Genomic DNA, 26,539 nt, shown 5'->3' with positions numbered 1-26,539 from the left:
CCCTCCCCGTCCCAGTCCTCTAAGGCATCTTCCATCCTCGAGTTGGACTCCCTTTGTTATACAATAACTTCCCACTGACTATTTTACAGTTGGTAGTATATATATGTCTGTGCTACTCTCTCACTTCGTCTCAGTTTCCCCTTCACCTCCCGCCCCCTCCCATACCTCGAGTTCTCCAGTCCATTCTCTGCACGTGCATCCTTGTTCTTGTCACTGAGTTCATCAGTACCATTTTTAGATTCCGTATACATGAGTTAGCATACAATATTTGTCCTCTTTCTGACTTACTTCACTCTGTATGACAGACTGTACTTCTATCCACCTCATTACATATAGCTCCATCTCATCCCTTTTTAGAGCTGAGTAATATTCCATTGTATATATATGCCACATCTTCTGTATCCATTCATTTGTTGATGGGCATTTCGGTTGCTTCCATGTCCTGGCTATTGTAAATAGTGCTGCAATAAACATGATGGTACAAGTTTCTTTTGGGATTATGGTTTTCTTTGGGTATATGCCCAGTAGTAGGATTACTGGATCATATGGTAGTTCTATTTGTAGTTTTTTAAGGAACCTCCAAATTGTTTTCCATAGTGGCTGTACCAACTTACAGTCCCACCAACAGTGCAGGAGAGTTCCCTTTTCTCCACACCCTCTCCAACATTTGTTGTTTCCAGATTTTGTGATGATGGCCATTCTGACTGGTGTGAGGTGATACCTCATTGTGGCTTTGACTTGCATTTCTCTGATGATTAGTGATGTTGAGCACATTTTCATGTGTTTGTTGGCCATCTGTATGTCTTCTTTGGAGAAATGTCTATTTAGGTCTTCTGCCCATTTGTGGATAGGCTTATTTGCTTTTTTGGTATTAAGCTTTATGAGCTGCTTGTATATTTTGGAGGTTAATCCTTTGTCCGTTGTTTCATAGGCAATTATTTTTTCCCATTCTGAGGGTTGCCTTTTAGTCTTGTTTATGGTTTCTTTCTCTCTGCAAAAGCTTTTAAGTTTCATGAGATCCCATTTGTTTATTCTTGATTTTATTTCCATGATTCTAGGAGGTGGGTCAAAAAGGATCTTGCTTTGATGGATGTCATAGAGTGTTCTGCCTATGTTTTCCTCTAGGAGTTTTATAGTGTCTGGCCTTACATGTAGGTCTTTAATCCATTTGGAGTTTATTTTTGTGTATGGTGTTAGGAAGTGTTCTAATTTCGTTCTTTTACACGTAGCTGTCCAATTTTCCCAGCACCACTTATTGAAGAGGCTGTCTTTTTTCCATTGTATATCCTTGCCTCCTTTGTCAAAGATAAGGTGCCCATATGTGTTTGGGCTGACTTCTGAGCGCTCTATTCTATTCCATTGATCTTCCTTTCTATTTTTGTGCCAGTACCATACTGTCTTGATCACTATGGCCTTGTAGTATAGTTTGAAGTCAGGAAGCCTGATTCCACCAACTCCATTTTTCCTTCTCAAGATTGCTTTGGCTATTCGGGGTCTTTTGCGTTTCCCTACAAATCGTAAGATTTCTTGCTCTAGTTCTGTGAAAAATGCCATTGGTAATTTGATGGGGATTGCATTGAATCTGTAAATTGCTTTGGGTAGTACAGACATTTTCACGATGTTGATTCTTCCAATCCAGAAACATGGTATGTCCCTCCATCTGTTTGTGTCATCTTTGATTTCTTTCATCAATGTCTTAAAGTTTTCTGCATACAGATCTTTTGCCTCCTTAGGCAGGTTTATTCCTAGGTATTTTATTCTTTTGGTTGCAATGGTGAATGGGAGAGTTTCCTTAATTTCTCTTTCTGCTCTTCTGTTGTTAGTGTATATGAATGCAAGAGGTTTCTGTGCATTAATTTTGTATCCTGCTACTTTACTAAACTCATCAATTAGTGCTAGCAGTTTTCTGATAGAGTCTTTAGGGTTTTCTATATATAATATCATGTCATCTGCAAAGAGTGACAATTTTACTTCTTCTTTTCCAATTTGGATTCCTTTTATTTCTTTTTCTTCTCTGATTGCTGTGGCTAAAACTTCCAAAACTATGTTGAATAATAGTGGTGAGAGTGGACACCCTTGTCTTGTTCCTGTTCTTAGAGGGAATTCTTCCAGTTTTTCCCCATTGAGAACGATGTTGGCTCTTGGTTTTTCATATATGGTTTTTATTATGTTGAGGTAATTTCCTTCTATGCCCATTTCTGGAGAGCTTTTATCATAAATGGATGTTGAACTTTGTCAAAAGCTTTTTCTGCATCTATTGAGATGATCATATGGTTTTTATCCTTCAATTTGTTGATATGATGTATCATGTTGATTGATTTGCGTATATTGAAGTATCCTTGCATTCCAGAGATAAACCCCACTTGATCATGGTGTATGATTTTTTTAATGTGCTGTTGGAGTCTGTTAGCTAGTATTTTGTTGAGGATTTTTGCATCTATATTCATCAGTGATATTGGTCTGCAGTTTTCTTTTTTTGTGACATCTTTGCCTGGTTTTGGTATGAGGGTGATGGTAGCCTCGTAGAATGAGTTTGGGAGTGTTCTGCCTTCTGCAATATTTTGGAAGAGTTTGAGAAGGATAAGTGTTAACCTAATAGGATTTTAAGGAAATTCTCCAAATGATTCAAACATTCACATAGCGTGTAAAAGTACAAGGAGAGCTAAGACAATCTTGAAGAACCAGGAGGGAGGATTCAACCTCACCCGATGTCAATAAGTCACATATTAAAGTGATACAATTATTTTAAGACAATTTGTATTGGTGCAAATAAGCAAAGAAATTAATAGGAAAGAATAGCCATGGGACTGCCCAGGTGGTCCAGTGGTTAAGACTCCCCACTTCCACTGCAGGGAGCCCCGGTTCCATTCCTGGTCAGAGAATTACAAGCCCTCAAGGCACACAGCCCAGCCCACCCCCACCCCCCACCTCATTAAAAAACAAACAAAAACAAAATAACAGAAAGAAAGGAAAGAACACATGGTCCAGAAACAGACCCAAGCAGACAGGATGCATTACAAGCGAGTCTGGAGGAGCGTTGCCCTAAAAGTTAGAAGCAGTCTGGGCTGAAAGTTTAGGGAGTTACAGCAGTCGGTAGGCAGAGGAGCCTTCCAGAGACTTAGACTTAAGGGGAAAGGGAAGCAGTGGTGGGTGGGCAGAAAGAAATGGAAGGCAGGGAGGCTGGGAGAAGGAGGAAGATGAAAGAGCGGGACAAGGAGAAAGGTAAAGCAAGAGAGAAAAGGGGGAATGGAAGAAGAAGGCAGCAGGGGAAGAAAGGGAGGAGGGAAAGGGAAAGGGGGGAGGGGAGGAAGGGAGTGGAAAGAGAGAAGCGGGAAAGAGAAAAAAGGGTGGGGAACGCAAAGAGGGGAAGAGTTTATGACGTAACTGCAGCCGTGGGGGGGCTTTCACCTTTCCAGCACCAAAAGTTGCACAGCTCTCTAAAATAAAATAGGGACCCAGACGCTGAGGGTGTGGGCGTGTCTTCCCAAAAATTACTTGACTAAAACTTCAGAATGAAGCGGCCCTTGTCATTTGTTGGGGAATAAAAACAGCTGTAGCCTAACGGAAACGCTGCATCAAGACCCTTCTCACAGGCACGGTCTCCACGCAAGCACAAGCGTTAAACATGCACGCGCGCACATATACGAGTGCGCACACGTGCACGCACGCGAACAGGGATACGCACGCGCTGATGCGTTAGTCCAATGGTTCTGAGACGCGGCTCCGCTAACCCTGCAGTCCGAGATGCCCAAGCTGCCTGCAGGCGACACGTGTCTCGTCGCCAACGGGCGCGGCTAATGGTGACGGCGACGTCCCGCAGGCGGAGGTCGGCGGCGGGAGGTGGGAGCCTGCCCGCTGGGCTTACGGAGCCCGGGGAAGGCCGGATGACGGACGAGGACGGAGGAGGCCCGGTGGCTGGGTCACAGGGGGACGGGGGTCCCCGAGAGCCGCCCCGTCAGAGGAACGGTCCTGGCCCGGCTGAATTCCCACGACCCGAACGCGAGCCCCAGGGCTTCGGGCCTGACTTGGGGCCAGCGTAGCCTCTGTTTGGGGAAGAGGGGCCCAGCGCCCAGGGCAGCCGCTTAAGAGGGTTTGACGAACCCAACTGGGTGTTTACGGATGTGTGTAGAGCGAGGGAAGTAGCCCAAGATACCACGTGGCAAACGCGTTATCCCAGCGTCTGTCTGGATTATTCTACATTTATTGAAGATCTCTTTGCATCTATGGCTCTCAGTCGCCTAGCTGCAGGACTCGTCTGCGAAAGCCCGAAAGACAGAATTACAGGGGATGTGCTGTACATCAGAAAAGGAGGAAGCTACCTTCGGAGAACCCTGCCATTCTCTTTTGGATTCATTTAATACAGTCGTTTGTCAATCCTACAACTAAAACATTTGTATTGGGGCAGGGTGGAGTGGACTATAAATAAGGGAAAAGAAACCAATTCTTACATTACACAGTTTCTTTAAAAAAAGGAAGAGTATCATCAGGAAACAACAGAAAACGAGTAAATCCTGGATCTTTTAAAGCCTGTTTTTAGAAAAATCCTGCTTGATGAAGATTCTTTAACCTGAAGTGTGGATAGTATCTTTTTATGTTTGCCCCACTACAAAGGTTGGTTTCACAAGAATAAAGCTTGACTCAACAACTTGTCAATAGCAAAGCCCATGGATATTAAGCAAGTTGAGAAAAGAAATAACTACAAGACCCAAGTTTCTAATCTTAACACTTGGAAAATTAGGAATGGAAGTCTAGTGAGGAACTTTTGAAATTTCAGAATTTGTAATTCCTTTGTGTTATAATCAACAAAGACCGATTACTTAGTGGAAGATTAACATTGTCTTTTCTAAGATATTAGAAAAAGACAGGTAAAATCAAAATAGATCAAAGCCTATACTGGATCTCTTATGTGTTAAAGTGTTTCCAAGAACATCAGAAATATGAAAAGGACATATTTAACTTTTAACTTTTTATTTATTTTATTTTGGGAATAAATAATACCTTCACAAGGCTCACAAGAGAAAAGGTATAAAAGATACACTGAAAAATCTTCCTTACCTATTCCCATCCACCCAGTTCCCCCTACAACCCCACAGGTAATCACAGTTACTAGTTATGTATGTATTCTAACAAAGTGTCTTCATAGACCAAAAGACACATAGAAATATAGGTTATCTCCCCCCCCCCTCGTTTTTCACAAAAGATGTATATCCTAGTTCATGGCTGAGTTTTTAACTTACCATTGTCACTTAGAAACCTTACTGAGTCCATACATAGAAATCTTCCTAATTATTTTCTACACAGGTGCACTGTTCCATTCTAAGGATATGTCACAGTATGTATAACCACTTACTTATTGATAAACCTTTGGGTTTTCCATTTCTTTCCTGTTAAACAGTATTACAGCAAATGACTTTCTATATGTGAGACGTGTGCAAGAAAATCCACAGGATGAATTCTAGTGGATGAAAGGATATATGTATTAGGAATTTAAATAGATACGGCCAAACTTTTACCATCATTGTTTTACTGATTTGTATTTTCATCCACAGAGGATGTGTGTGCCCTATCGCCCCTCATCCTAGCCAGTACACTGTGTTCTCAAATTTCTTTAACGGTGACAATTTGACAGGTAAAATATCTCAGTTCAGTCTCGGTCAAATATCCTTTAAAATGTCTGTAGCCATTACAAAGGTTAGCCAACTGCAAAGTTAGAGGGGACAGGCTACACAACACCACCCTCACTTCTGATACCAGTTGCAAGTTCAGGGGTCCCCCAGACCACTCTTACATTCAACAATTTACTAGCAAGTCTCTCAGAACTAACTGAAAGCGCTTATACTCACAGTGACAGTTTAGTACAGGGAAAGAACAGAAATCAAAATCAGCTAGGGGAAGAAGGGTATAAGGCAGAGCCCTAGAGGGTACCAAATGTGGAACTTCCAGTTGTCTTCTCCCCAATGAGGCAGGATGGTGTTACTCTCCCAGCATCACTATATGATACTATACACAGAGTTCACCAAACCTTGGGGTCCAGAGTCTTAATTAGGGCTCCATGGTTCACTGCCCACATGGCTTTTATTTGATTCATTCCTCTGATGAATTCCCAAAAACTCATAATGTTGCATGATCTAGAAAGTGTACCAATCTCATCAGGATGTATTATTCTTTTATTGTATTAATACCATTCCTGAATATTCTATGTAGGTTTTCCCATCAATATTCATAAGTGAGATTGCTATATACTGCTATTGTGTCGTCTTTCTCAGCTTTACAATTGTTATACTCACTTTATACAAAGAATTTAGAAGTTCCATTAAGTATTTTGTGTGCATGCTCTAAAACAGGTAAAATGGGTTGTGGAGTTAAATTATGTGATTGGTCCCAACAGAGGAATAGACCTCCCACCCTGTAACATCAGGCTTGACCATTTGACTTAATTTGGGCAGTGAAATGCGAGCAGTAGTGATCAGTATCACTTCTGAACAGAAGTTTGGAGAGTGCTGTGTACTTCCATGATTTATATTTTCCATCTGGCCACAGAATGGGATGTCCCAAGTAGGCAAGGCTTCTTCAGGCAGAATCTTGAATTGAGGAAGATACATGGAACGGAGCCATAGCCGACCCAGAGCAGATGTGTAATGGAAGTAAAAGCTAAACTCTTGTCACAAACCATTGAGATTTTCATGATGTTTATTACCACAGCAAAAGCTTGATGGAGACCCAGGCATCTCTTGGGAACTTAGATTTCCCTTTGGATCCTTTTGGAAGAAGAGCTCTTTGCTTCAGATGAAAATATTCTCTCGCTGATTTAGAATGTAGGGGGTTCTGAATTGTTTATCCTGATTTACTCATTACATGCCTGACTCACAGCCTTAGAGTAGCAGCAGGCTTTGCTAAACTCGGAGAATTATCAGGTAGTGTGTGCATCTCCTTAACATTAAACATATTCTAACCACTTCTCATGCACATTCCATTTGAGCTTCACCATTTCCTGCTCTGACCATACAGGTGGACCTCTAAAGGTTATAGAGGTGCCCTGAATTTCCTTGGATTTCAGAAGCCAGCCTGGAGTCTTTCTTCACTCGGTTACTGAGGGAGGGACCCCAGGGAGGGCACACATATTGGAGAAGAGTTTCTACCACCTAATGAGAGGGTCAGGCCGAAAAAGAAGAAGTGCTTGCTGCCAAACAATAAAAAATTTTGAGACCTTTCATTCCTCTGACTTGTCAACAGCTTAGTCACCCAGTCCGTCAGTAGAATTTGTTTGTTCACGTGTGAATACCAAGACTCAGAGTGGAGGTGGGGCTGTGTTCCCAAGGTCCACCTGAGTACAGATCCTGACCTTATCCCACTACAGCACGCTGTCCTCTCAGGGTGGAGTGGCCCCTCAAGAGAGCAGAGGCAGCAGCCTTGAGGGTCACGTCAAGGGGACAAAGTAGAGCAGAGTGACTAAGAGCATGGCCCTGGGGGCAGACTGCCTGGGCTCAAATCCTGATGTTGACATTAGCAAAAGTGGGGCTCTCGCCATACGTTTTTCTTTTTTTCTTTCTTTCTTTTTTTTTGCTGCACCACACCGCTCATGGTATCTTAGTTCCCCACCAGGGATTGAACCTGGGCCATTGATAGCGAGACCATGGAGTCCTAACCACTGGACTGCCAGGGAATTCTCACTGGCTGTTTTTCTTGACCCTACTTTGCCTAATAAGTTTATCCTAAAAGCTCTCTCTTTTTCTTTTTTCTTCTCCTGTCCTTATCAATGATGCCGTGTTAGATGGGGCAGAACATGCAAGCTGTTGAGTTTTGTGAGGGAAGAAACAAAACAATCTGGAGTTCATAGACTCACACGAGTGGGCTGAACGCATGCCAACAGGTAAATGAGTAAAGTTCTCAAGAGGGTGACAATTTGACTGTATCAGCTCACCTCTGAGTTGTAGGCTCAGTTGATTTTGGAGAAATGTCCATCCCCAGCCCTGCACACTTGCATGTGCATGGGAAGAGCTTCCATGAAGAAGGCAGTGGACAGCCAGCTCCAGATAGGAATCATTCGCCATAGCATGTCTAAGAAAACAGAAGGAAAGATGTTCCTTCATCCCCTTGGCTAATACAGACGGTTAAGTGGTTCTCATTTCCTCCCACCACGTCCTGCAAGAAAGAACGACAGATGCTGTCATTTCTCCTGGAATGAGTAAGTCTCAGGGCACTGACTTCATGGAAAAGGGAACTATCCCCAAGGGGAAAAAACAGTTTTGATATAAGAGAATTTCCCTAGTTTTTAAAATACAGTGAATATGTTTATAGTACTAGTAAGCCTCAGTAAAAATATTTGACAAATACAGCACCGTAAAAAAAAGAAAAACTTCAATCAGAATCACACCACTCAGAGACGATCACTGTTACTATTTTGCTTTGTTCCTTTTATTTTTGAGAACAAATTTATTTCAATGAACTTGGTATGTGCTGTATTATCTTGAAGTTTTAATGTCTGACAAAACTTTACAGCACTATTTCATGTTCTTAGGTATTGTCTACAACATGAAGTGTAATTGCTGCACAGAGCCCATCATTTAGATGAAATATAACTGATTTATCTAAACTCTTCTTTTGGGTGTTTTTGTTGAACAGCTCCAAAGAGGGGATATAGAGCTGGGCCATGCCCACCCCTCTGACTCCACCTCTTCCACACACTTTCTGACTCCTTCTGCTCCAGTCACCCTGACCTTGATCTTCCTCAGACCTGCCAACTCAGTCTCACTTCATGGCCTTTGCACTCCGTGTGCCCTCTCTGTGAAATGCTCATATCCACATTCTGTCACGGAGGATGAAGGAAAAGCTGGGTGTTAAGGTCACCTTCAGGTTTCTGGTTCACAGGAGCAAGTGTGGCCTTGGTCCACACGTGGTCCTTAGCCTGACCAGCTTCACTCCCAGCAGCAGTAGCTTCAGATCATTTAGAGCCATAGAAATCTCTCTTACACTAAGGATGGAAAGAATGAAATAATTGTGTCAGGATCCAGCACGGCAGCATGGTTCCTGAGAAAGCCTTCAGTGATGGAGAGGAGAGGCTCTGAGGACAGCGCGGGAGGAGGGGGGTGGCTTCAAGAATCCCCATCATGTGCCCCTTTAAAAAGGCCTCTCCTCAGCACTCCAAGACACAGACAAGGGATCTTATTCAGACAATGCCTGCCCACCCGGTGGGGGGGGGTGTGGCTAGGGGCTGGGACCCTCTCCCTATGCCGCCCCATTCTCGGGGAGACTGTAACCACAGCTCCAATGAGAAGAGAGAAGATGAGTGTGTCTCCCATTGTGTGCCTCTTGTATTGTCTTGTGACTGACCTGGATGTGAGCTGAAAGTCACTTCTGCTTCAGTCAGAGGGAGGTGGGTTCGCATGGATGTGCCTGTAGCCTCTCGTGCCTTCCCCATCCCCTCAGCCTGTGCCAAAGCAGTTGCCCTTCTCCCTGTGTTCCCTGTGGCAGCACTCCAGCCTTCAGGAGAAAAGCAAGCAGCCTCACTCCCAGCACCAACTTTAGCTGCACCTACACACCTGCGGGGGGACTGAAGGTGGAGAGCTGGCACCCCATTGACGGGCCAGATTAATAGTAATTACTACCCAGTATTTACATAGAGCTTAATATATTCCACCCAGTGTTACAAACACGTGACATAAATTAACTGACCCCTCACAACAACGCTATGAGGTAGGCACTATCATGTCAATCTCATACCTGAGGAAACTGAGTCACAGAGCTCTTAAGTCACTTGTAGATGACTACACAAATGAGCCACACCACCTCCCCAGAATATTCCCCATGGAAAGGAGGAGTTGTGCCGCAGCAGAAAGACTGCATTTTCCAGTTAAGAGAGAAGCGTGGGCAAGAGAAAAGATTTTGAGGGCTGATGAAGTGGCGCATTCAGAGTTCTCTTTCCGCTCCCTCCACACCCTGGTGAATCACTCCCGTGACTCTCCAGGTGCCCCGTCATCACTTTGTATCCCCACTCTGAGCTGAGTTCCATGAGTCCTCGAACAGGGAGGGGCAAGAGAGGAGGGAGCGTCAACAGCCTGACCTTGAGTGATGGGCAGTCATTTGAGCAGGTGTCCCTGAGCCTGGAGTCATCACATAGCCTAGGAGACGTGGGGGATAGGGAGGCAGTTAGAAGAGAAGTGGGTGAGCTGTATCAGTGCACAGGGCTGCCATAGCTACCACAGAATGGGTGGCTTACACAACAGAAGTTTATATTCTCACAGATTTGGAGGCTGAAGTCCAAGTCAAGGCACCAGCAGGGGGGCCTGCCAATGCAGGGGACGTGGGTTCGAGGCCTGATCCAGGAAGATACCATGTGCTGTGGAGTAAATAAGCCCGTGCCCAACAACTACTGAGCCTGCGCTCTAGAGCCCTCGAGCCACAACTACCGAAGCCCACGCCCCTACAGCCTGTGCTCCACAACAGGAAACTCCACCGCAATAAGAAGCCCACGCACTGCAATGAAGAGTAGGCACTGCTCTCCACAACTACAGAAAGCCTGTGCACAGCAACGAAGACCCAATGCAGCCAATAAATTTAAAAAATTTTAAATAAAAAGAAAATTAAGAGAAGGTGGCAGCAGGGTTGGTTTCTGGTGAGACCTCTCTCTTTGGCTTGCAGATGGCCACCTTCTCTCTGTCTCCTCCCGTGGTCTTTCTGTGCCCGCATCCCTGGTATCTGTTCCTCTAAGAAGGACAATGGTCTTTTTGGATTAGGGCCCCACCTTCATGACCTCATTTAACCTTAATTACCTCCTTAAAGGCCCTATCTCCAAATATGGTAGCATTTGAGGATTAGGACTTCAACATATCAACTTGTGGGCAAAACACTTCCGTCCATGACATGAGCTACACATGGGTAGTACAGGACCTGGCACTTAGTAAGTGTTCAAAATCTGGGAGCAATGGCAATGATAGCTGATGAGATGCTCATGAAGGGAATCAGCACCAGGAACCATAGTAATGGGGTTACTGGACCTCCTCATCGGCCGAGCCGTTGTGGGTGGTCCATGAACCAGATAGTTAACCACTGGGTTGAGGAGTGTGGAGGCCGCATCTCAGCAAGTGTGCAGCCTGCACCGGGGGAAAGCAGCACCCCCAGCCCCACCCCGCCCCAGCCAAACTGGATGAAGCTCTTGATGACGTGGGGCTTAGAAAAGGAGAGAAAAATAGGTCCATTTGCTTGGACCCAAATCTGAATGACCCCAAAGGTCAAGTTTCTGACCATTTCAGCTGTGGTTTCTGAGTGTTTCTATGAGTACATAGTACATCCTTAGGACAGAGAAGGGAGTCAGTAACACACACACGCACACAGACACTTTGTCATTCCATGTAGCAACAGTAGCCACCCACAGGGAGGTGGGATGGCAGCAAAGGCATTCAGAAGGGGGTCTCAGTCTCTGCTATGGGAGCTGTCTCCAAGGCTTTGCACGGAGACTCCCAGGAAAAATCTGTACTTTCTGTGAAGGGAGTGTTCAAAGGTTTGCTATATGCAGGAAGCTCCAGCACAGAAGCTAGACACAGGGCTTCATTAAGAAGGAAAATGCTGGGAATGCCCTGGTGGTCTAGTGGTTAGGACTCTGCCTTTCCATTGCAGGGGGCACAGGTTCAATCCCTGGTCAGCGAACTAAGATCCTGCAAATTGCAGGCGCCCTAAAAAAAAAACAAGAAAGAAAGAAGAAGAAGAAGGAAAATGCTGCTTCTTTGGTTTCTTATTACCAGGGCTAGGGGCTAGAGGTTCCAGGGGCTCTGCCTGAGTTACATATGATACAGGTACTGTAGAGAATATTGTGTCTCATCATTGGCAGTCTTAAGTAATGTTTGTAAAGAAAAGGGTTTGTGTAGTGACCTTTCCAAAGCATCAGTTGTGGGTTGGGCTGCCTGAGCCGCTAGTCCTGCACGGAGGAGCTTCAAAGCTTTATTAAAGAGGTAATAATAAGAAGAATAAATAAAACAAAACAAAAACAAATGCATATTGCGTACGGGAAACTTGCTAAGAGAATACAACTTCAGTGTTTTCACCACTAAAAAATAAAAGTGAATTAGGTGATGAAAGTGTTAACTAACCCTATTGCAATTTTTTCAAAATCTACACAGGTATCAAACCATCACATTGTACAACTTAAACTTACACAATGTTACATGTCAATTTCATCTCAATAAAGCTGGTGTGGGGGGACATAACTTTCCTCTAGACTTCTTGCTATTTTCAGATCAGGCTGCTGCAGGACCATGCCCACAAGCTTCCTAGAAACCCTTTTGTCTAGCTGGGGAGCTCATTTACACATTGCCTCACATGTTTGAACTTTTAACAAAAGGTCATAAACCACACGTTTAATCTGATCTATACTCACAGGCTGTATTTGACATTGACATTCTTTTGTGGTTGGAGAGACTGGATGTGAGAAGACCCTTTCTTTCCCAACCTAGCAAGTAATACTCCCTCTATGTTTCCTCCATGTTCTTCTGGAAAATCAGCCAATTCCTCCTATAGGTCAAGCTTTCTTGCTACACCTTATTGTACTCATTGGTGAGTAATCCGCATTATGCCTGGGTATCTCCTTAGGCAAATACTTTCTATGTCTGTTTCTAGTTCTATTTCTGGGTAATCACAGGGGACAGCCTGCCTATTGTTTCACTACATCATAACATGAGTTATCATATTTTCTGTTCTGATAACATTTCCTCACTGTTTTCCCTACATCTTTTAGTTTTCCTTAGGGCACTACCCAACTCCTGATACCAATTTCTGGAGCAGTTATCTATTGCTACAATAACGTTGCATGGCAAATCACATCAAGCACTTATTTAGTCTATGAGCCTAAAAGTCAACTGCTAGCGCAGCTGGGGACTGACTGATCTTTCCCCCCGCCGAGCCAACCAGAGGTTGAACCCGCACCCCAGCAATGAAAGCACCGGGTCCTACCCACAAGACCGCCAGGGAATTCCCAGGACTGACTGATCTTGAATGCCTTGTCTCAGACCACTCTCTTCAGTCCCAAATTGCCTTCCACCGTCCAGCAAACTGCTCCACAGTTGTTCCCATGGTTGAGACAAGAGTCTAAGAGAGAACGGAAGCACGAAATGCCTCTCGAGGCCCAGTCTCAAAACAGATACACTATCATTTCTGCCACATCCTATTGGTCAAAGCAAGACACAAGGCCAGCTCAGATTCAAGGGATGGAGGAAAAGAAGCTACCTCTTGATGGGAAGAGCTGCAAACTCATATTACAAAGGGTGTAGAAACAGAGAGGATGGAGAATTGGAATGAATCTAGCACAGTAACAGTCTTGGGAAAAGAGACAAGGCTTGTAACATCATGTTTAGCCCTCACGGCAGCATTAAATATCTCGGGAGAGAGAGGCAAATCTGTATCTACCTGTATCTACCATTAAGCCAGCTCAAGCCCATCGAGAGAGCAGATGTAAGGCCTAGGATACTCAGGGGTAATAAAGAGGCAAGAATGACATCATGATTCCCCCAATTCTCTTAAGCCAGGTGCAGATTCTGAGTTGTGGTTTCATCCCATAGCCATAGAATTACTGATTTAGGTCAACATGGGTATGCATCCTTTAAAGGACATCTTCGTTCACAGTAAGGACAAATTTCCCACCAGTGCTATTTATTACAGGCTTTGGCAGCCTTTGGGAGAAGCAGATCCCGTCCCTTTCCTTACAAAACTCTTCACCTCCTCTTTTCTTTCATCTTTATTGGAGTTTAATTGCTTTACAGTGTTGGGTTAGTTTTTGCTGTACAACAAAGTGAATCAGCTATATGTATACATATATCCCCACATTCCCTCCCTCTTGAGCTTCCCTCCCACCATCTCCATCCCACCCTTCTCGGTTGTCACAAAGCATGGAGCTCATCTCCCTGTGCTATGCGGCAGCTTCCCAGTAGCTATCTGTATTACATTTGGTAGTGCATACATGTCAGTGCTACGCTCTCACTACGTCCCAGCCTCCCATTCCCCACCCTCCATGTCCTCAAGTCCGTTCTCTACACCTGTCTCTCTGTTCCTGCCCTGCCACTAGATTCATCAATACCATTTGTCTAGATTCCATATTCATCTCCTCTTTTAAAATGTTAAGTGTATGACCATGGGTTTAAATTCTCTATGTTTTCCCGTAAAAATATACCAGCGTGGAGCCCCTGATATCAGCTCCCTTAATTGTTGAGTCTGCAGCATGACTGAAACTGTCCTCCGATGATTCTGAAATGCTGGCAGTGAGTCAGAGACAAAGATGCTGCAGCCGCTACACAGGAACAGTCTTGGGAGCAATAGCTAACCTGGAAGCTGTCTCAAATTTTTCCTTTCGTCTCCCCACATGAGCACTTCTGTTTAATACACCATAATTTTGTTTAGAGCTATTCCTGTCTCTGGATAATGGGAGGGTCAAAAGGCAGGATGATATCTGCCTCCAGAGGATTACACCAAATTACTACAATTTCTAGTTCCCCTTCGCTTCATGTAAGTTATTACAGAAGCCTAGGAATTCTATTAAATATTTGTGATTTCCCAGGCAGGCTCAGGGTTGGAGCAATGGACCTTTGGTTTCCAAACTAGCCTGGGCGCTGCCTTAAAGGAGCCACACAGTGATTGCAAAGATGCTGGGGGGAAGCTGTGTTTGAAGCAGCAGGAAGGCTGGATGTTGTGTTTTATACATGTGGTACTCGGACCAGGAAAACAAAAATGCAACCTCATGATCCGTACATGACCTAATGCCTAGCTCCTCCTGACAGGGCAGAGAACAATGAGTCACTGGAGTTATTTGCTGATGCCCATGAATCATGGCATCACGATGGGGGTCATCACCAGCAAAATCAAGGGTGGAATTTCCTTACATGATGTTTCTCACGTTAATTAGAATAAGTAAAAAGTAACTAGACAGTCACTATTTAAATGAATGTTGTAATATTATGGGACACATGAAAATAATGGTAATGAATATGGATCTATCAAGAAAACGAACTATTTATAACCACAATGAAAACCATAGGTGACTCTCATAAAAATAATGTGCAAAAGAAAGCAGACACAAGAGTATGTAAAATTCAAAAAAGCAAGCAAAATTAAACTACAGTATCAGGAATGTACCCCTAGGTAGTAAAACAGAAAGAAAAGCAAGGAGGACTTCCCCCGTGCTGCAGTGGTTAAGCATCTGCCTGCTAATGCAGGGGACAGGGGTTCGATCCCTAGTGGTGGAAGAGCCCACACATAGCAGAGCAACTAAAGCCACACACCACAACTACTGAGCACACAAGTCACAATTACTGAAGCCCAGACACATAGAGCCGGTGCTCCACAACAAGAGAAGCCACCACAATGAGAAGCCAGTACATAGCAATGAAGACTAGCCCCTGCTCTCTGCAACTAGGGAAAAAATGCCTAAGCAGAGACCCGACTACCCAACGCAGCCAAAACAAGCAAACAAACAAACCAAACCAAACCAAAAAAAAAAAACCAAAAACCCCAAAACAAGCAAGGAAACGATTAGTGTACATATCAGTATAGTGATTACCTCAGGGTAGAAAGGAGACTGTAGTGAGAAGCGGGGGGATTCTGGGATGATAGAAATATGCAATTCCTGGACAGGAGTCGTGGTTACATGGATGTTCACTTTGTCATAAATCAGTCAGCTGTATATTTATATTTTGTGTACATTTTCCTGCATGTTACATTGTACAAAAACGATTTAGAGAAAAATAGATGCCCAGGGGAATTCCTTCGGGGTCCAGTGGCTGGGACTGCCCGCTTCCACTGCAGGGGGCACGGGTTGCATCCCTAGTCCAGGAACTAGCATCCCACAAGGGGGCAGGGCGCACCAAATAAATAAATAAATGTCGAAGAATAGCCAAAGCCATTTTAAAATAACACAGGAATGTTATTATAAAGCTTTAGTAGTTAAGAGAATTTTAAGAAAATACACAAATAATAAATGGAAAAGAACAAAGGACCCCACCCTACCCCCAAAGTAACCCATGAACCTAGATTATCTTGGTATATAATAGAGGTGGCATTATAATCACTGGAGAACAAGAAACTTAGGGAGAGGCATCCTAGGATGTCATCTTGGGAAAGCCAACAGGAAGCGACCTTGTGCGACTTTGCTTGGACACATTCAACTGGTGGAAATGCAACACACGGCTCGGCTCCGCCCTCAGACAATCTGGGGAAAGTTTCAGGTGTGCCGGCACTTCCCGCCGCTAGGTGGCACCTGGAAGCTCGCAGGCGCGCGGGGAGGACGCATGCGCCGTGCTCTTACGTTGAGCCGCGGCCCCTTTGGTCCTGCACGTGGGTTTCCACACGCAGCGTGGACCCGCGTGCACAGCGCTGACGCACGCGCATTTCCGTGCACACCACTAATCGCGCCGTACCGGTTTGCCAGGTTTTGTGAGGGCGGCCGAGCTGACCCCGCGGTCCGAGATGTCCGAGCTGCCCGCAGACAGCAGTGTCCCGCCGGCGGGCGCGGCGAATGACCACGGCGACGTCCCGCAGGCGGAGGTAGGCGGCGGGCGGCGGGCGGCGGCCCCGGCGCAGCCTGTGGAGGCCAGCGACCGTGCGACGGCGGCGGCCAGGGAAGGTCCGATGGCGGCACCTCGGGAAGGTCCAGTGGCGGCGGCCAGGGAAGCCCGCGTGGCAGCGGTCGCCAGAGTGTTGGCGGAGCCCGCGGAGGGAGAGGGTGCTGAGGCCAGACCCCGGCCCAGGCCCGGCAACGGCCCAGGCCTGGCTTTCGTGCCGAATCTCCTCCTCCCTCAGCATTTTGAGGCCATGAGAGTTTACCAGCAGGGCGTGCGCCGCTTCCTGGAGCACTTCGCGCTTGCTCCTGGCCGAATTCCGGAGCTGGAAGGACGCCGCAGGGGGTTTGTGGAACCCCGGGGAGCAAGGGAGGCGGCGTTTGATGCGGAATACCGGCGGGATCCTCAGAGGATGGATGCTGATATGTTAACATTGAGTATAACTCTGACTGTGTCTGCAGTTATCAACCCTCTGATACGAGAACTTGGTTGTGATAAGTGTATCAGTAGAGAATAGTTTCGTGAAGAAAGTACTTCAAGAAGAACCTCTGCGTTGGAGACAGCCTTGTCGCAATCCTGTAACCTGATTTGAAGAAGTCCGAGTATGTGAGAATAAGTGAAGGCACAGTTCGGGGGAAAAAAGAAGAAGACTGTGGGGCTTGGGGGTCCAGGTCACCCCCACCTTTAAATGCTTTATTTTTCTTCCTTGTTCATACAACGGAATAAACTCCTGTGTATCCAGCATGCAGTTAAAACAATACCTTTGTGTTTTGTTTTCTTCTCTGTCTTAAAAGTTTTGCGATAACTGACATATTGGTTTAGGTGTTCAATATAATACTTTGGAAATTGCATATATTACAAAATGACCACTGTACCAAGTCTAGTTCATATCCATCACCATACCCAGGTATACATTTTTTTCTTGTGATGAGAATTTTAAAGATGTTCTCATAGCAACTGTCAAATATACAATATATTCTTATCAACTATAGTCTCCATGCTGTACATTCTATCCCCCAGGGCTTATTTTATACCTGGAAGTTTGGACCTTTTGACCACCTTCAGCCATTGCGCCTCCTACCCCACTCACCACCTCTGGCAACCACCAGTCTACTCTCTAGAAATACTTTTGTTGTTCAATTTCAGAAGTAATCTACGCTTACTCCTGAAAAAGTGTTTTATATTACAGCTGTATGAAACACACCTCCTGCCTGTGGGCTTACACTCCAGCCATTGAGAACAGGGTAGTGTGTTCCTGTGTCTGCAAACCTGTACTCACTTAGAGGCTGGCTAGAAGGCAGGTTACGCAGACAAGACCACCCTGTCCATGCGTTCTGCAGCTGCTCCTATCCTGGTTGATGGCTGTGCCTTGGGGCCTCCTTAGGTCAGCATCTGCAGCTTTACGGCTTTCCTGTTTATAGTCGCATAGGCTTAGATGTTCAGACAATTTTTCACCTTCTCTTTTTTCATCCAGCTTTAGTGTCTAAGCATTGCTTCCTCTCACTCACGTATATACTGTTATTATTGAAGGGTTATTGTACCTTCCTCCAGAAATTAGACAGGAGGTCCCTGATCAAACTGAATTTTGCAAAGAACAACGAAGTGAGACATCATTTTTACAGCCAATTTCGGGGATTAGCCAGCAGGAGCCAAGGCCGCTGCATTCACTATGGTCTCTTTGGGAAACATTCATTCCATGGTAATCAAGCTGGACACGTTTTTGTTTAGTAGATATTCTTAGAGCAGTTTTAGGTTTACAGATAACTGAGCAGATGGCACAAAGTTCCCATGTATCCTTCACCCGCCCCCTAAAAGTTTCTCCTGTTATTTTACATTGCATTAGTGGGGTACACTTGTTATGACACTATTTACTCACTTAACCAAAGTGACAGTAGAAGATTTTGAAGGCAAATGCAGAACATTGCAACAGATTTCTTAAGAGGTGAAGAAACTTTGCAATCTGTTCTCAAAAGCATCACTATTTCAAGAAACCTTTGTCCTTTTACCGGAGAAGAAAACCAAATTCTAGTTTTGCACCGTTTCACCTTTACTATTAACATACATTTATTTAATTAAATTTCATGTACTCTTAGTCTTGACTGAGGCCGAAGATAGATGGGCCCCACACTGAACAGCTGGAGTTTGTCCCCTGTGGACGGGCACTCCAAGACAAAGATAATAGCAGGAGGGAGGAGAAGCTGAACCCTGCCCAGATGAGAGAGAAAGAGACCATCTCTTTCTCATTATCAAGGTCAAGGAGACCTTGCCGACTACACGTGTGCAGAAAGGCTCCTCAGAGGTCAAAAGGGAGGAGGTGTTACCTACAGTAAGTGATGCCATCTGACCCATAGGCCTCTTGGCTAGAGTCCATCTTGGCTAAAAGACCCCCCAACACACAGGGGAGCCTCCTGAGATAAACCAAATATGGACTCAGAACCAGGCAAATCAAGGTGATCGGCCAAAGGAAACCCAGAAGAAATGCCCCATGTAAGTGATTCAAACTACCTTGAGTGCGAGATTCTCTCTCTCAGTCTGCCAGTGTGAGTCTATTCACATGTACCCTTTTTCCTCCTAATACACACGTTTCACTCCTTTTTGTCTCTTTGGGGGAATTCCTGCTTCAAGCCGCTGCAGGCCGAGGCCACCCGAAATCATGACCTTGCATGAAACTCTTCTCAGGGTCCCATTTTTAAAATTAATTTCTAGAAATATATGCCATTTCACATACAAATTTTCAGTATATCCAAAATATATTTATCAGTAGTCCCAAACATTGTCTCTCTATATAAGAGATCAAATGTAGGTAAACATAGATTCTTTAGCAACTAATGGTTCAGTATGATGTAGACATTCAATGAATTTCCATAATGTAACTTATTTTAGGCATTTCCCTGACGGTCCGGTGGTTAGGACTCCATACTTCATGGCAAGGGCCACGGTTTGATCCCTGGTCAGGGGAGTAAGATCTTGCAAGCTGGGCAGTGCAGCCAAAAATTTTCTTAAAGTTTTAAATTAAAAAAAAAAAACAGAAATTTTCAAGTTACTAAAATTCTGGACTGTTTTTAAGTAGACTTACCATAAAACCTAATTATTGTTTTTCTTATTCTTTTTTTCCCGATCTTTATTGGAGTGTAGTAACTTTACAATGTTGTGCCAGTTTCCACTGTACAACAAAGTGAATCAGCTGTATTTATACATATATCCCCCATCCCCTCCCTCTTGAGCCTCCCTCCCACCCTCCCTATCCCACACCTCTAGGTCATCATCAATCATCGAGTTGATCTCCTAATTATTCTTAAAATGTATACCCAAAAGCTTTTGTCCCATTTATCTCTATTTCATCATGAAAATATGAAAATATTAACATACCGACTTAATTTTCCTGTTGATAAGTTTTATAACAGAAATACCGTAAACCTAGGTACAACTGATGTTGGGGGACCTTGGCCTGCAGTGGCTCGAAAGCAGGATTTTGGTTCCCGGCCAGAGATTGAAGTCAGGCCGAGGCAGTGAGAGTGCTGAATTCTAGCCACTAGACCAGTGGCCAGTGACGAGGCCCTGGCCCATACAGCTTTGCAGAAAATGAATGTCCACACAGAAATGGAAAGTTGTAAAACAAGTGAAGTGTTTATTAGGAGGAAAAAGAGTAGGTGTGGGTAGACACACGGGCGGGCTCAGAGACAGAGTCCCGCCCTCATGGTAGTTTGAATCAGTTATATGGGGTACAACTTAAACTTACACAATGTTACATGTCAATTTCCTCTCAATAAAGCTGGGATGGGGGGACATAACCTTCCTCTAGACTTCTTGCTATTTTCAGATCAGGCTGCTGCAGGAGCATACCCACAAGCTTCCTAGAAACCCTTTTGTCTAGCTGGGAAGCTCATCTACACATTGCCTCACATGTTTGAACTTTTAATAAAAGGTCATAAAGCCACACCTTTAATCTGATTTATACTCACAGGCTGTTTTTGACATTGACAATCTTTTGTGGTTGGAGAGACTGGATGTGAGAAGACCCTTTCTTTCCCAACCTAGCAAGTCATAGTCCCTCTATGTTTCCTCCATGTTCTTCTGGAAAATCAGCCAATTCCTCCTATAGGTCAAGCTTTCTTGCTACACCTTATCATACTCATTGGTGAGTAATCAGCATTATGCCTGGGTATCTCCTTAGGCAAATACTTTCTATGTCTGTTTCTAGTTCTATTTCTGGTTAATCACAGGGGACAGTTTGTCAATTATTTCACTACATCATAACATATGTCATCATTTTTTCTGTTCTGATAACAATTTCCTAACTGTTGTCCCTACATATTTTAGCCTTTTCTTAGGGCACTACCCAACTCCTGATACCAATTTCTGGAGAAGCTGCTACAATAATGTTGCATGGCAAATCACATCAAGCATTTATTTAGTCTATGAGCCTAAAAGTCAACTGCTAGCGCAGCTGGGGACTGACTGACTTTTTCCCCCCGAGCCAACCAGAGGTTGAACCCGCACCCCAGCAATGAAAGCACCGGGTCCTACCCACAAGACCAACAGGGAATTCCCAGGACTGACTGATCTTGAATGCCTTGTCTCAGACCACTTTCTTTAGTCCCAAATTGCCTTCCACCATCCAGCAAGCTGCTCCAGGTTTGTTCTCATGGTGGAGATAAGAGTCCAAGAGAGAATGGAAGCATGAAATGCCTCTTGAGGCCCAGTCTCAAAATGGATACACTATCATTTCTGCCACATCCTATTGGTCAAAGCAAGACACAAGGCCAGCTCAGATTCCAGGGATGGAGGAAAAGAAGCTACCTCTTGATGGGAAGAGCTGCAAACTCATAATACAAAGGATGTAGAAACAGAAGGATGGAGAATTGGAATGAATCTAGCACCGTAACAGTCTTGGGAAAAGAGACAAGGCTTGTAACATCATGTTTAGTCCTCACCGCAGCATTAAATATCTCGGGAGAGAGAGGCAAATCTGGAAAATCCCCTTAGAGAAAGATGCACCTGTATCTACCATTAAGCCAGCTCAAGCCCATCGAGAGAGCAGATGTAAGGCCTAGGATACTCAGGGGTAATAAAGAGGCAAGAATGACATCATGATTCCCCCAATTCTCTTAAGCCAGGTGCAGATTCTGAGTTGTGGTTTCATCCCAAAGCCATACAAGTACTGATTTAGGTCAACATGGGTATGCATCCTTTAAAGGACATCTTCGTTCACAGTAAGGACAAATTTCCCACCAGTGCTATTTATTACAGGCTTTGGCAGCCTTTGGGAGAAGCAGATCCTGTCCCTTTCCTTACAAACTCTTCACCTCCTCTTTTATTTTTTTTCATCTTTATTGCAGTATAATTGCTTTACAGTGTTGTGTTAGTTTCTGCTGTACAACAAAGTGAATCAGCTATATGTATACATATATCCCCACATTCCCTCCCTCTTGAGCTTCCTTCCCATCATCCCCATCCCACCCTTCTCGGTTGTCACAAAGCATGGAGCTGATCTCCCTGTGCTATGCAGCAGCTTCCCACTAGCTATCTGTTTTACATTTGGTAGTGCATATATGTCAGTGCTACGCTCTCACTACGTCCCAGCCTCCCCTTCCCCATCCTCCATGTCCTCAAGTCCCTCTCTACGTCTGTGTCTCCATTCCTGCCCTGCCACTAGATTCATCAGTACCATTTTTCTAGATTCCATATTCACCTCCTGTTTTAAAATGTTAAGTGTATGACCATGGGTTTAAATTCTCTATTTTTTCCTGTAAAAATATACCAGCGTGGAGCCCCTGATATCAGCTCCCTTAACTGTTGAGTCTGCAGCATGACTGAAACTGTCCTCCGATGATTCTGAAATGCTGGCAGTGAGTCAGAGACAAAGATGCTGCAGCCGCTACACAGGAACAGTCTTGGGAGCAATAGCTAACCTGGAAGCTGTCTCAAATATTTTGCTTTCATCTCCCCACATGAGCACTTCTGTTTAATACACCATAATTTTGTTTAGAGCTATACCTGTTCCCGGATAATGGGAGGGTCAAAAGGCAGGATGATATCTGCCTCCAGAGGATTACACCAAATTACTACAATTTCTAGTTGCCCCTCTCTTAATGTATGTTATTATATAAACCTAGGAATTCTATTAAATATTTGTGATTTTCCAGGCAGGCTCAGGGTTGGAGCAATGGACCTTCGGTCTCCAAACTAGCCTGGGCTTTGCCTTAAAGAAGCCACACAGTGATTGCAAAGATGCTGGGAGGAAGCTGTATTTGAAGCAGCAGGAAGGCTGGATGTTGTGTTTTATACATGTGGTACTTGGACCAGGAAAATAAAAATGCAACCTCATGATCCGTACATGACCTAATGCCTAGCTCCTCCTGACAGGGCAGGGAACAATGAGTAACTGGAGTTATATGCTGATGCCCGTGAATCATGGCATCACGATGGGGGACATCACCAGCAAAATTAGGAGTGGAATTTCCTTATATGATGTTTCTCACAGAAATTAGAATGAGTTAAAAGTAACTGGAGAGGCCATATTTAAGATGAACTTTGTAATATTATGGGACACATACAAATAATGGTAATGAAAATGTAACTCATTGAAATGAACTATTTATAACCACAGTGAAAACCATAGGTGAAATAATGTTCAAAAGAAATCAGACACTGGGGGGGACTCAAGGAGGGGGGAGTCAAGGAAGGGAGGGAATACGGGGATATGTGTATAAAAACAGATGATTGAACCTGGTGTACCCCCAAAAAAATAAAAAATAAAAATAAATAAATAAATAAATAAAAAGAAATCAGACACAAGAGTATGTAAAATTCAAAAGAGCAAGCAAAATTAAACTACACTATCAGGAATGTACCCCTAGGTAGTAAAACAGAAAGAAAAGCAAGAAGGACTTCTGCTCTGCAGTTAAGAATCCGCCTGCCAATGCAGGGGACAGGGGATCGATCCCTGGTGGTGGAAAAGCCCACATGCAGTAGAGCAACGAAGGCCACACACCACAACTAATGAGCACACAAGCCACAACTACTGAAGCCTAGGCACATAGAGCCTGTGCTCCACAACAAGAGAAGCCACCACAGTGAGAAGCCAGTACATAGTAATGAAGACTAGCCCCTGCTCTCTGCAACTAGAGAAAAAAAGCCTACGCAGAGCCCCGAATACCCAACGCAGCCAAAAAAAAAAAAAAAAAAAAAAAAACTGGGCATGGAAATGATTACCATACATATCAGTTTAGTGATTACCTCAGGGTAGAAAGGAGACTATAATGATAAGAAGAGGAAAGGATTCTGGGATGATAGAAATATGCAATTCCTGGACCGAAGTCGTGGATACATGGACGTTCACTTTGTGATAAAACACTCTGCTGTATATTTATATTTTGTGTATATTTTCCTGCATGTTACATTGTACAAAAACGATTTAGAGAAAAATAAATGTCCAGGGGAATTCTCTGATGGTCCAGTGGCTGGGACTGCCCGCTTCCACTGCAGGGGGCATGGGTGGCATCCCTACTCCAGGAACTAGCATCCCGAATGGGGGCAGGGCGCACCAAATAAATAGCAAAAAGTCCAAGAATAGCCAAAGCTATTTTAAAATAACAAAGGAATGTTATTATAAAGCTTTAGTAGTTAAGAGAATTTTAAGAAAATACACAAATAATAAATGGAAAAGAACAAAGGATCCCACCTTACCCCCAAAGTAACCCATGAAGCTAGATTATCTTGGTATATAATTTGAGGTGGCATTATAATCACTGGAGAACAAGAAACGTAGGGAGAGGCATCCTAGGATGTCATCTTGGGAAAGCCAACCGGAAGCGACCTTGTGCGACTTTGCTTGGACACATTCAACTGGTGGAAATGCAACACAGGGCTCCGCTCCGCCCTCAGACAATCTGGGGAAAGTTTCAGGTGTGCCGGCACTTCCCGCCGCTAGGTGGCACCTGGAAGCACGCAGGCGCGCGGGGAGGACGCATGCGCAGTGCTCTTACGTTGAGCCGCGGCCCCTTTGGTCCTGCACGTGGGTTTCCACACGTACCGTTGACCCGTGTGCACAGCGCTGACGCAGGCGCACTTAGGTGCACACCGCTAATCGCGCCGTACTGGTTTTCCAGGTTTGTGAGGGCGGCCGAGCAGACTCCGCTGTCCGAGATGTCCGAGCTGCCCGCAGACAGCAGTGTTCCGCCGAAAGGCGCGGCGAATGACCACGGCGACGTCCCGCAGGCGGAGGTAGGCGGCGGGCGGCGGGCGGCGGCCCCGGCGCAGCCTGTGGAGGCCAGCGACCGTGCGACGGCGGCGGCCAGGGAAGGTCCGATGGCGGCACCTCGGGAAGGTCCAGTGGCGGCGGCCAGGGAAGCCCGCATGGCAGCAGTCGCCAGAGTGTTGGCGGAGCCCGCGGAGGGAGAGGGTGCTGAGGCCAGACCCCGGCCCAGGCCCAGGAACGGCCCAGGCCTGCCTGCGGCGCCATATCCTCGCCTCCCTCGCCATCTTGAGATCATAAGAGTTTACCAGCAGGGCGTGCGCCGCTTCCTGGAGCACTTCGCGCTTGCTCCCGGCGGAATTCCGGAGCTGGAAGGACGCCGCAGGGGGTTTGTGGAACCCTGGGGAGCAAGGGAGGCGGCGTTTGATGCGGAATATCGGCGGGATCCTCAGAGGATGGATGCTGATATGTTAACATTGAGTATAACTCTGACTGCGTCTGCAGTTATCAACCCTCTGATACGAGAACTTGGTTGTGATAAGTGTATCAATAGAGAATAGTTTTGTGATGAAAGTACTTCAAGAAGAACCTCTGCGTTGAAGACAACCTTGTCGCAATCCTGTAACTTGCTTTTAAGAAGTCCGAGTATATGAGAATAAGTGAAGGCACAGTTCGAGGGAAAATAGAAGACTGTGGGGCTTGGGGGTCCCGGTCACCCCCACCTTTAAATGCTTTATTTTTCTTCCTTGTTCATACAACAGAATAAACTCCTGTGTATCCAGCATGCAGTTAAAACAATACCTTTGTGTTTTGTTTTCTTCTCTGTCTTAAAAGTTTTGCGATAACTGACATATTGGTTTAGGTGTACAACATAATATTTTGGAAACTGCATATATTACAAAATGACCACTGTACCAAGTCTAGTTCATATCCATCACCATACCCAGGTATACATTTTTTTCTTGTGATAAGAATTTTAAAGATATTCTCATAGCAACTGTCAAATATACAATATAATCTTATTAACTATAGTCTCCATGCTGTACATTCTATCCCCCAGGGCTTATTTTATACCTGGAAGTTTGTACCTTTTGACCACCTTCAGCCATTGCGCCTCCTACCCCACTCACCACCTCGCAACCACCAGTCTGCTCTCTAGAAATACTTTTGTTGTTCAATTTCAGGAGTAATCTACGCTTACTCCTGAAAAAGTGTTTTATATTGTAGCTGTATAAAACAAACCTCCTACCTGTGGGCTTACACTCCAGCCGTTGAGAACAGGGTTGTGTGTTCCTGCGTCTGCAAACCTGTACTCACTTAGAGGCTGGCTAGAAGGCAGGTTAGGCAGACAAGACCACCCTGTCCATGCGTTCTGCAGCTGCTCCTATCTTGGTCGATGGCTATGCCTTGGGGCCTCCTTAGGTCAGCATCTGCAGCTTTACTGCTTTCCTGTTTACAATCGCATAGGCTTAGATGTTCAGACAATTTTTCACCTCGTTTTTCATCCAGCTTTAGTGTCTAAGCATTGCTTCCTATCACTCACGTATATACTGTTATTATTTAAGGGTTATTGTACCTTCTTCCAGAAATTAGACAGGAGGTCCCTGACCAAGCTGAATTTTGCAAACAACAGTGAAGTGAGATGAGATGTCATTTTTACAGCCAGTTTCAGGGATTAGCCAGCAGGATCCAAGGCCACTGTGTTCACTAAGCTCTCTGGGAAACATTCATTCCATTGTAATAAAACTGGAACCTTTTTTTTTAGTAGATATTGTTAGAGCAGTTTTAAGTTTACAGATAACTGAGC

At 44.8% G+C, this 26,539-nt stretch overlaps 2 protein-coding genes across 2 annotated transcripts; both read left to right on the top strand.

Moving 5' to 3' along the window:
- The first annotated feature begins 16,443 nt into the window (after positions 1–16,443).
- Positions 16,444–17,052, top strand: LOC130837939 (EP300-interacting inhibitor of differentiation 2-like). The gene has a single exon (XM_057710655.1). The coding sequence runs from the start codon at positions 16,444–16,446 to the stop codon at positions 17,050–17,052; it is 609 nt and encodes a 202-aa protein (XP_057566638.1).
- Positions 17,053–24,683: 7,631 nt separating this feature from the next.
- Positions 24,684–25,292, top strand: LOC130837993 (EP300-interacting inhibitor of differentiation 2-like). Its single transcript, XM_057710739.1, has one exon. The coding sequence runs from the start codon at positions 24,684–24,686 to the stop codon at positions 25,290–25,292; it is 609 nt and encodes a 202-aa protein (XP_057566722.1).
- Positions 25,293–26,539: the final 1,247 nt, after the last annotated feature.

The sequence above is a fragment of the Hippopotamus amphibius genome, chromosome 16 (genome assembly GCF_030028045.1).
Source record: "Hippopotamus amphibius kiboko isolate mHipAmp2 chromosome 16, mHipAmp2.hap2, whole genome shotgun sequence".
Classification (NCBI taxonomy): Eukaryota; Metazoa; Chordata; class Mammalia; order Artiodactyla; family Hippopotamidae; genus Hippopotamus; species Hippopotamus amphibius.
The sequence above is the reverse complement of the archived record's forward strand: the minus strand, read 5'-3'. Positions and strand labels throughout refer to the sequence as shown.

Coding starts and splice junctions, on each gene's coding strand:
- LOC130837993 (XM_057710739.1), top strand. CDS start 24,684: ATGTCCGAGCTGCCCGCAGACAGCAGTGTTCCGCCGAAAGGCGCGGCG.
- LOC130837939 (XM_057710655.1), top strand. CDS start 16,444: ATGTCCGAGCTGCCCGCAGACAGCAGTGTCCCGCCGGCGGGCGCGGCG.